This window comes from Diadema setosum, chromosome 2 (assembly GCF_964275005.1).
Source record: "Diadema setosum chromosome 2, eeDiaSeto1, whole genome shotgun sequence".
In the NCBI taxonomy this organism is placed as follows: domain Eukaryota; kingdom Metazoa; phylum Echinodermata; class Echinoidea; order Diadematoida; family Diadematidae; genus Diadema; species Diadema setosum.
In genome coordinates, this window is record NC_092686.1 from 10,876,747 (window position 1) to 10,888,478 (window position 11,732).

The 11,732-nt window shown below is 40.0% G+C and overlaps 1 protein-coding gene across 1 annotated transcript; it reads right to left on the minus strand.

Moving 5' to 3' along the window:
• Positions 1-770: 770 nt before the first annotated feature.
• LOC140246154 (large ribosomal subunit protein mL42-like) lies at positions 771-9,600 on the minus strand. The gene is made up of 6 exons (XM_072325593.1): positions 9,493-9,600; positions 7,208-7,250; positions 6,545-6,635; positions 5,455-5,487; positions 4,423-4,547; positions 771-3,625 (listed from the first exon to the last, which is right to left on the minus strand). Exons 1-6 carry the CDS (start codon positions 9,575-9,577, stop codon positions 3,565-3,567), a joined length of 438 nt encoding a protein of 145 aa, XP_072181694.1. The 5' UTR covers positions 9,578-9,600; the 3' UTR covers positions 771-3,564.
• Positions 9,601-11,732: the final 2,132 nt, after the last annotated feature.

Genomic DNA, 11,732 nt, shown 5'->3' on the forward strand with positions numbered 1-11,732 from the left:
CATGGATTTAAACAAAATTGTGAAAATTCACAACTTTTTAATGCATTGTCTGAATTTCCTGAAACTCAACAATGTATTACAGTGGAATCCCGTTATAACGAAGTCCTCGGGACCCCCAGTTTTCCTTCATTACATTGAAATTTCGTTATAACTGAACAAATAAACAATAAAAATACAGAGAGTGGACAATGTTGCGGCCTGAATTTTGACTTCGTTGTAACCGGAATTTCGTTATAACCGTGTTCGTTATAACGGGAGTGCACTGTACTAATATTTCTGCATTCACCAAATCAAAATGCAAGTGCATTAAAGATAAATTCCCCATATACAAGTACAATTTGTTCTTTCATTGACCTCCGGTTATGTGTATGTACGTTGATATCATTTACTTTACCAAGATGTCGAAGTGTTTATTTCACTCAAGATTGTGAGATATCTACCAAGCTTGCTGATGACTACAACTACAGAATTCAAACCATCCTTCGCACCCTTTTTTATCACTTGTGTAACTGAACCAATCATAGAGCATATCCCATACAGAATAAGCAATCTGCAAAGGTGTAGAGACCTTTGGTTCTGTTGACAAGGTTCCTCTGCATTGAAGAGAGACAAGCAAGCAAGCAAATGAACAAAATGATCTGAGGAGGAAAACAGGTTCACCATTTTTCTGTCACATGTAGTATGAATGTAAATGGAAGCTTTATATCTCATAAGTTATCTCTCAAAGTACACACAAACTAGCAATAACTGAGTACAAGGACAAGACAATATTCTCTCAAGAAACATGTATCATATTCCACGAGGTAAATCCTCAGTGAAATGTTTATTGTGCATATTTCGCCAGATCTTCAGACAATTTGCACACCTGTGTTCAAGAAATTTCGAGTAGTGGTTGCAAAGGACCTAGGCATGATTACTCTCAAAGCTATGACACATAAGAACGATATGATAAAACTCACGACAAAGAAAGAGCCAACCACGCATGCTATTCCGCCACGTCCCAAGATGCTGTGATACAATATGCCAAATGGGAATGCACCCATAGAATAAACACAGCATGGTAAAAGTTGAGGGATGCACAGATAGAAATTATGGACTGGTTGCCAAATCTGCTACACTAAAGTACATGTACATATACATAAAATATTCACAGGGGAATTCCTTAATACATTTAATTGAATTGAATGATCGGATGACTTGTTTTTTTATGTGAAAGGAAGCAGGGAATGCTTGTAAACAATCAAACATGGGACTAAAGACTTCACATCTCCACCAGAGGATGAACAAAGAACTACAATGGTTGACTGTACATACATGTTGTCCCTTTATGACTCTAAACCTCAACAACCATCTTCCTTTCTTCACATGTTTATCTCTGACATTCATTTTCCTTGTTCTCGAGATCCCTGCATGTCAGAGATAGATTTTTAATACCAGGTAAATAAAAATAAATACAATGTACACTGTGTTTGTGTACTACAATTTGTAGTTAAATTTAAATTACAACAGATATTGCACCAACAGTACCAATTACAGTGTACTCCCGATATAACGAAGTCCTTGGGGCTGGTGGTTTGCTTTTGTTGTATTGAAATTTCGTTATAACCAAACAGTATAGTGTATAAAGACATATAGATGATAATTTGGGGGCCTGAATTTCTATTTTGTTGTAAGGAGAATTAAACAGGAGTGCACTGTAGTATTTGTCTTCTTTTACGCTTAACCCTTTGAGGATGAGCTGATTTTGCTATACACACTGTAACACACATTTCCCAAAGACAGCTGCCAGAGTATACTCAGGACTAGTCTTCAACAAAATACGGTATCTTCCACTCACTCTGAACAGATGAATCTCACAAGAGAATTCTGGCATTTGAATACATTGTACTAATTGGAAGTGGTTATTTGTTCAAAACATCATACCTAGCATTCAAAGATTAGCGAGCATAATTACCTCCATCAAGGAAGAAGGTTATACCTTCATCAGCATTTGTTTGTTTGTTTGTTTGCCTGTTTGCAAAATAACTCAAAAAGTTTTGAACAGACTAAATAAAACTTGCAGGAAAGGTTGATATGCAGTATAGAATAACTGCATAACTATAGTATTGATATGCACAAAGAATAATGACACAAGGAACAGGTGATTAGATCTTGGTAGTGATCCAGGAATTTTTATGGATTTTTGAAGGATCTCTGATGTTTACGTACTCACACTTAAGCGCATGCTCTGTTCGAGGAGCCATGCAGCAGGAAGCTGATGACGTAAACAAAAGGCTTCTATAGTGGGAAATTGGGCGATATTCAGTATGTGTGTGTATGGGTGGAAACAAGCTGCTTGGGGGAGGTCTGCACTCTCTGAGTGCTTTTCCAGTTTTAGTTTGAAAATTTCTCCTCCATCCCTCACCTTGATGCATTGCTTCAAATGAGGGCACCTGCATATTACTCTAAAATTAAAGATGATAAAAAAATCCACAATATTCAGTGCAGGGTCATTTTAATATAATGAATGAGATTGGTGATATAATGAAGTTACAACTTAGGGAAAAGAGGACCCATAAATTTATGCTTAAAAGCATATCATACTGTATTGTACAGCTGCTCAACTTTTGAGGCCATGCTTGTCTTGAAAATTACACACATTCCTATCCATAAGTGGTTGTAAGCTGAAGGAACACAACATTTTCTAATGTACATTTTTGCCCTTACAATAAATATACATGGAGGACAAAATTTTGATCATCAATAACTGATGTCAAAATCTAGGGAGTTTAAGCCTTTTCTGGTTGAATACTTCATTTCGTCCAAGCTCCTAATGTATATAGTACACTCTTGGTCAACATAACACCTTCTTGCATGTTAGAAATCTGCATACCACTGTAGTTTAAGTCTTTCCTTTGGCCCTACATTGATAGCAGTCTGCATCCCTTATCATCACAAGTCTTATCAGGCACACAAAAATTAAATTAAATGGTCCAATTTGTAACTTTAGAAAAGAAAAGGTTACTGAAGTAAACAACAAAGGAGATTTATAAGCTCGAGATTGTACCGATATGCCATACAGTTGGTAGCGGGTCTATTTTCCAAAACTTTACAAGTTGATGGACACTTCACAATAACATCACCTCACAATATTGCCTTCAGTAGCACAGTTACAAATGTTTACCATTTCTACCTTGAAATTTCACTAATTTGGCTTCTTGAAAAGCAACTTGGGTTCTTGATCATGACCAGAATATCATGCATGCTTCATAAATCATACAAACAGGCTGAAAATGGGCAGTTCAGGGGCTTAGAAGCTAAAACATTCTCTTTGCAGCCAAGAGTCCAGTCTTCCGCAGCATGTTTTGTTGCCATTTGTCACCATGTACTCTCCAGACTCTTTTTTATACTAGTACTCTGCATCATCCATCACAGCTTGATAAAGGACTCCACACTGTAGCTCTGCCTCAAGTCATGCTCTAATCAGTCCTAACAGCTTCTCTCTGAGTACGCTGTACATATCTCTGTAGCCAATCCCAATGATGCGGCCCGACTGCGGCAATTCCTGCTTATCTGAAGGACGCATCAGAAGTCAGGTCGGTCGCGAGGTGGGTTGGGCTTAGCAAGGCTCCTCCTTCGTATTCCCCTGCAAACATATGAAAGCAAAAAGTTAGGTCATTGTCTGCCTATTCAACTTACAGCAATATTGGCTGGGAAAAAAAAATATATATATATATACATACATATTCAAAGAATTAATGAAATGTACACATTCATCAACTTGTTACTTCTCAATCTGGTAATATGTATGAAGGCCAGCAAATTTACTCTCCATGCCTTTTGGAGGAGATGACTTCAAGTGCTCTTCTGATCTCTTATGACAGAAAATTTGTGAAATTCATTTTACATTTTCCTTACATCATTCTACAACTTGACACCACAAATTGTCGCAGAGTCCCCAACCAGAGAGAATAGGTGGCGCACAGAATTACTAAAAACTGTATCAATTCATGACTTTTGAATGAATTGTCTGATTTTCCTGAAACTTTCACTGAATGCTTCCCTAAGCTTTCTGTTCCTCATGAATTTGTGAACATAAGTTTGGGGAAGCTTTCCCCTTGAGAGTGAGGAACATTTTTGCCCAAAGCAAAACTGAAACCAGTTCTCAGATACCAGTGTGTCACAAGCTTCCTTTTATCATCCTCAAGCATCTGTAGCATTATGAATTGGGTTTGACACAGACATGAGTGGTTTCTTGTGTATATGTGACAACTGTGACCTTTATCCAGCTTATTAATATGCCTGCATCAATCATCATGAAGAAAAATGTGATTCTCATTCAAGTGCTGGTAACTTTTAGAGTTATAAATGAGCTTATGCCTGCAATTACAAATTAATCTCAACTGTACAAGGGGAAGTACATGACAGCTAGCACAGACTTACAGAGGATACCAGCGGTGTTTGGTGGTGTAGAACATTTCGCTCAGCTCTTCAATGGATGGCCCTTGGCGTTCTCTGTCCCAGCTCTTGGACTTGAATTTCACCCGTAGCATGCCCTCGGCAGAACTCTACAGGAATGAAGGATGAAGTCAATACTTAATCAGCAAATGCACCAGAATGAATGAATAATGAAATGAAATGAATGAATGAATGAATGAATGAATGAATGAATGAATGAATGAATGACTCAATGAATCAATGAATCAATCAATTAATTGATGAAGGAATACACATCATAATCCTGAGATCTTTGTATGATTCTATGCAGTAGAATTGATAAAATCCAGAGTGTGGACATGGTCCATTGTGATGCACTCTTCTGCAACACTATGTTTTTTACGTGAGCATAATATGTGGCAGACAACAATATGTAATGTGGACAAGTAAAGTCTACATGAGAAATCTACTACCCTCTAATTTCAGGGCTACACAACAAGAGTCTTTTAATCTACTGCAACATTTGTTTAAATAACTTTTTGATCGTATGAATGTATTCTCATGGTCAGGTATATGTCACTTCCAGTATAGTTGGAGTGAAAACAAGCAGCTCGCCTGCAGCTGTACAAAACATTATTGTGCAGAGCTCAAGTGTGAATCGGTGTGAATGTAGTGCATCCATGCAATTGCAAGCATGTTGTGTGAGAATATATATGGTGAAACAGACACGATGCCATGTTGGCATTCAGAATCCTCGATCTGCCATTCTTTTTCATTGTGTATCAAAACACTTTTTGTGGCTGTTAGAAATGTTAAGATGGACAAAATCTGATATTTTCTTGGAATTTCAAAGCTAATTATAGAAGAAAGGTAGATACTTCTGTTTGAAAAGTATGCTGAGCGTAGGTTTGATTTCACCCCAACCACCTCTAAATACCTGGATGTCCTACCATGAGAATATATCATATGTAATGTGCATAGATAATGTATGAAATAGAGTCATGGCCATCTCTGACAAGAGAATGAAGTACTACATACCTCAGGCATTGATGGATCTGGCCTTGGAATGGGCTGCCAATAATCAATAAAAATGAGGGCAGAATAGATACATAAGCATGATATATGGATTATACACTACATATTAAAAGTTGTATTGCGGGAGCAAACATGCGCATCTACAAATGGCATGGATGTTTGTATTGAAATGAAATACAAGGTGCAGTAATACATCACTCTATTTGGCAGATTGGGATTCGATTTTGAAACCTTGCAGACAGGTGGCTCCAGGGTCGCCAACATTCACACATCACAATAAGGGAGATTCTAGAGGGCAATCAGGGAGATACTTTTGTGTTACATGCATTCCAATTGGCAGAAATAATTCCTGACTCAAGGATGTATTATATTATACTATATATGCATGCAGAGGTATTTTGGTTTTCAGGAAGACTCTTGCAGCATCAGAAAGACTTGGCAGCTCCTGCGGCTCTTAACAGAGTACAGTTTACAGGTACTTTGCTTTACACTGGTACTTTGCTTTACACTGCTTCTTAATTCGTTGAAAGTGGGTCACCTTGGCTTGCGTTCGATTCATTACTTCCACAAGTGGCACTCCTCTATGTTAAATAAAAAAAATTTGATTACTGGTACATGCATGAACTGAATAATCATAAGTAATGCCTCTTGAAATCTTTTGTGCTCCAAAATGAAAATTGTCGAGATACCCCAAAATAAAAAATAAAAAAAATAATAAAACCAGGTAATAAAACCTTGCTTTGCCATGGACATCAATATGAGCCACAAATGTAGTGTGACAAATTTTCTTACGGATACATAGGCGTCATATATGGGCACTCAAGAAAAGAAGTCATGAAAATGATTACAGGTTGCTACAAATATACTAGCCCACTTGCCAAAGGCATTCAAAAGTCACTGCCAGGCAAGTAAACTGCATGGCAACTAACCTGCTCAGAGCACTGGGCCCTTGCTCAAATGTGTCCATTCTAGCAGAGGGGGTAAATATTCTTTGTATTGCCCTGAATTTACCAACATCGATCACATGAAGAAAAAAAATACATAAATAAAATCACCATGTCCGTACAAAAGAAAGTGTACTAGTATTTTTTACCCTAGTATGTTCATATGGAAATTCCTCCGTTGGATGATAGCAAACGATCATTTCTCCATCAGCCGATTCCACCATGGCAGGTCCATTTCCTCTGTATGCAAAAATGAAGGTTGTGAACACAGAGTCACAGTTTCAGCTGCACAAGTCGTACTGAATCATGAGAGTTTAAAATTCATAGAAGGTTGACTTCAACAAAGTTGTTTATGCTCACATTCACAAGAAAACTGAATTCTGCTGGCATTGCCTTGCTTCATTTACCCTTTGTCTCTCTCATTTCAGAACTTTTGCCCCCTTCAGTTGCTTGTATTGGCCAGTCTATTTCTTTATTTGTACAATATATCGTCCATATTCTTTGAAAGTTATAAGCTATTCGAGACGACTGTGCGACCAATAGTCCAAAATAGAGACTCAGTGCTATTGTTACTAGACTAGTAATTTAGACATTGCAAAATGGAGACCTTGGTCTTATGTCGAGGTCAGAGTCTTTGTATGCAATAACATGAATTTGCAATCTATTTAAACATTGTTGTCATTATCTTTTGTGGACATCTTAGCATCTAGAGCGATCAAACTGTTTACAAGCATCATTTGGAAGAAAAACAACATAGGGACAGAGCAGAAAATGTGTAATCAATAGAACTACAGACTGATTTTTCCACTTACTCTTGCATGCGACTCCTTGAGCTTCTGTGTCTACACCATGTGCCTGCAAAGCAATAACAGGATGGATCACTCCGACAAAATGTCAAAGAATTACATATTTCAACTCTTTACTGCTAGATAAAGCTTCACTCCAGTGGTGTATCATGTACCATAGACTATGTGAAGAAACAATGCTAAACTAATCACCACATGCAGCAAAGCAAGCACAGGATATGTCCAGTGCCTGCCTGTCATGTGGCAGTGGAAAGTGATTGAACCCTACTTCAGTACCTGACTAAAATTCATTGCAATTCTTGCAACAGTGCAGTGTAGTGCCAATCCTATTATGTTTTGTAAATCATTTACAGGGTAACTGGGCAAAGTACACTGAAAATTGACCAGGCTGGGACCAGGTTAAGTTCTTGAAAGGGCAAACAGAATGAAACGACTTTATTTAAAACAAAATCCTTTGAATTTGACAAACTAGTGTGGTAAATGGAAATGCGGTCTGTTATTGTTGCATGAATGCGTTGAGGCGCGTTGTGTCCATGCCAATGGCGCAGTGTGCGTGTGGTTGACATGGGCACAACGCAACTTTTATTTTTCATGGGACAAGATGACGCAGATTGAATTGATTCTTGACTTTGACTTTTACTTGCGAGACAAATGGACATGGACATAGATCCTCTAGTCTCTGCGAGCTCTTTGATGTCGAATAATCAAAATAGAATTTGTTATTCTGTATAGATGCATTTGGACATGTACGCATGAGGATGATACCGAGCTTACACATGTATGGGCAAACTGAGACTGTTTGATTTGTTCACTATGCAACGTCAACTGGAGACTGTCAGCGTCATCATTAACTATGCACAGCCCAGTCGCTGTACATGGTACGTCGCGACAGGGCTGTACGAGCGCGACCACCAACCACTAGGAGAGCGACGTAATCGTATCACGATAGCTTTGAATTTTGATACTTAACATCATTTTTGTCACCTCAAACTCATCGAGTATACTCTTCAATATTTACTCTACATCTGATGCTATCAGTATTCAAATGTACGCAATAAAACTTACCGAAATTGAACATCATATCCAGCATGTCCACACGGTACACAATCTTTCACGCCAGGCCCAAATATACACAGCCCAGTCGCTGTACATGGTACGTCGCGACGTGGTTGGTGGTCGCGCTCGTACAGCCCTATCGCGACGTACCATGTACAGCGACTGGGCTGTGTATTGACCGATTCTGTGACGCGCTGTGTGTATTTTTGGCATGGGCAGCGCCATTACTGCGGTGTATCATCCGACCCCCCCTCCTCTTTCCCCACCCCTCTCACGCACACGGAATGAAAAACTGATGCATGGTTGCTTTAGCCAATGGGCGTCTCGTATTGAGTGCGCGAATGCTTGCTTAGTGCGCGAACCTTTGTTACAAGTGCGCGATAAACATGTTGCCCTGGGGGTGGGGGAGAGCAGGGGGGGGGGGGGGTCGGCTGAGACACCGCAATGTGAGCTCATGGCTGCGCCCTGTGCCATAAAATGTCTGCTGCCCTCAACGAACCCGAATCGGTCAATAGTTACGTCATCATTAATCCAGCTTACAACCACCGAACTAAAACATAGTGGAATGCGTGTTCACCCAGGAAATACGCAGCCACCAAAACTTGCTACCACCGCCATTTTGTTCGGTCAATTTTTGTGTCTCCGAAGCGCAAGACCATTGATTGTCATGTACAAACGTGCATTGTTACGTCATAATCAATAGCCACTGGACGGCGTACTCTTGCTTGCGCGCGTACCAGTGGCCCAGTCTGACAGCGCCTAAGCGTGCACTCCATATAAGGAAAAATTGCCCTAAGAAGATGGCGACGCAACACGTTAATTTGGCTGCACGGTCTCGTGTATGTTGGGAATAGGGACACGCATTCCACTATGTTTCAGTTCGGTGCTTACAACACCAGATCTAAAATTTAGTGATTTTAGAAAACTATCCCGATGGATTGTACAAACAAAACAATGCACGCAATATGTAGGCGAGATACAAAGGTCGGAATTTCAAGGTAGAAGTCATATTACTAATAGTAACCGAAGTACTTAATATAATAATAAGTTGGAAAAGCAACACAAATTTTCGCGTAGCGCTGGGGCTGGTCGCGTAAGGAGCGCTCAGTCCCACGTATTGCAATATATGTCATGTAAGTACCATGTTCCATCTTCTTCAGCTTCTTCCATTATTTAAAACTACTTCAATGACTTCACATGATAATAGAAATCAAGCTCCCTGAATTTCATCTTACCCAGCAGAAGAGATATAGTGGGTCTGGTGGTATCCCTGAACAAAAGTAATGACCCACTTCGCGCCAGTTGAGACGACATCGCCATCGTGACCGTGCCACCATGTAACGTTTACAGTGTACCAATCTAGATCGAGAGACCGATTCAATTTCGATGACCTATTCGCCTACCGCCGCTAGCGGCGCTATAACGGTCGCCATAACTGGGGGCCAACGGGGGCTTCCAGCGAGCTAGCTACCCAGCGAGTTGCACTTGCAGCTCAACATCCTAGCGTACCCGTCGCGCATAGTTAGCCGGGCCTGGCCGCTGCGCCGCGGCCGGCGACCGCCGCGCTAATATTGTGATTGTTTACACACTGTGGGAAAAGTCGTTCAGCGGCTTTTAATGCTTTTCTTTTGGACAAATTGAGTGATTCAGACATATTGATCTACAATGAAAGCTTCAGAGGAAGGATCAGGAAAACATATTGTGCAGTTGTTGGGTGCACAAATAACAGAAAAAAAAAACAATGGAAATGGAAGCTTCACGGCAGTGTGTGCAATTCAGACACCACTGACGCATGATAAATATACAATTAGAGACAATTAAGTGAAATAAAACGGTATAAAAAATGCATAGATATCGAAACAAACTATGCCTACTAGATTCTCTATTTGATTAGGCTTTCACTGCATATTCGTAAAATATGTTGTTCATTTTAGAAGACAAGTTCAGATCAAAGATTTTGATAATTCACTGATTTTTTTTTTTTTTTTTTTTTAATGCTTGTGTGCACTACTTGCCAAAGTTAGAATACACTTCCTGGCTATACAATATTATTATGCCACACATTTTACAGCCTACACTACAGCTAAATAAATGTTTCAAGATGCCTTAAATTCTTATAGGGGCCTATTGATTTCACTTCTTCAATGTTCAGCACTGAATTGACCATATTCAATTTTGGCCTGAAACTCTGAATTTGATTTTTGATAAAGTGATACTTTTAAATATTAAACCATGGATGGTGGCAAATTAACATCTGTTTCATAATCATATTAAGAAAGTATGATTTGAAAATCACTTTTGTAGATCTTAGGCGTTAGGGTGATGTTATGCAAGGTTACTTAGACCCAAGTAGTTTTGGTTGTTGACATCAGGCAACGTAATTTAAGTTTATACGGCTTAGAAACGCCTAGATGTGTATTCCTTTTGGTTTACTTAGTTAGGCTTGCCTGAAGTTGTCGACAACCGAAAATGATATAGGATGTAGGGTTCTAGAAGTCAATAGGTCTAGATCTAGTCTGGACTCTTGCCTAGAATTCTAGACAAGATCTAACGTAGATCTAGACAGATTCTACCCCGCTGGCCCGAGACTCCCGAGTAAAGGCAAAAGCCTAAAAAGGTTCAAGTTAACTGATAGGTTGCAATTTATAGCGCCATATCTAGCTCAAGGTTCTTATTCATTATTTGTATTTGATTATACCAGTTAACTTCTCAACAGTCTATGCTTACTAGCAATTCAGACGTCTGCCTGCGCCTAGCCATAACGATGGTTCTCCCCAGCGGTTTTTATTCTCTTACACAAATGTGAATATATGGGGCTTACACGCGAGTAACCAAGTCATCGCCAAAGAAATAGAGTCTACAAACACTCACGGATCGTACCGATATTTACCTTGAAATTCAAGTTTTGGCTACAGCCGTATGTCATCTACCCATTCGCTCATAGTCGGTAGAAGTTGCTTAATTTTTTTTTTTTTAATTAGCTAGCGAAAAAAAAGAAATGTAGACTCTAGTTGTCACAAATCCAGATGCGTCGACCGCTGCCAGCGCCAGAGATAGCTAGCTGGCCGGCTGGCGCCGGGTGGTAAAAGCACTGGCTGCCGCTGGCACCCTTGCCACGCACGCAGGCAGGGCGCTTGCCGACCCGGCCTGTTTGGCCCCCAGTTATGGCGTCGCCTTAAGAGGGCGCACTTCCATGAACAGTTGCTTGAATCGGTCTATATAGCCACCGAACTAAAACATAGTGGAATGCGTGTTCACCCAGGAAATACGCAGCCACCAAAACTTGCTACCACCACCATTTTGTTCGGGCAATTTTTCCTTATATGGAGTGCGGGCTGTGTCTCCGAAGCGCAATTGACCAAAATTTGTACAAACGTGCATTGTTACGTCATAATCACTAGCCATTGGACGACGTACTCTTGCTTGCGCGCGTACCAGTGGCCCAGTCTGACCGCGCCTAAGCGTGCACTCCATA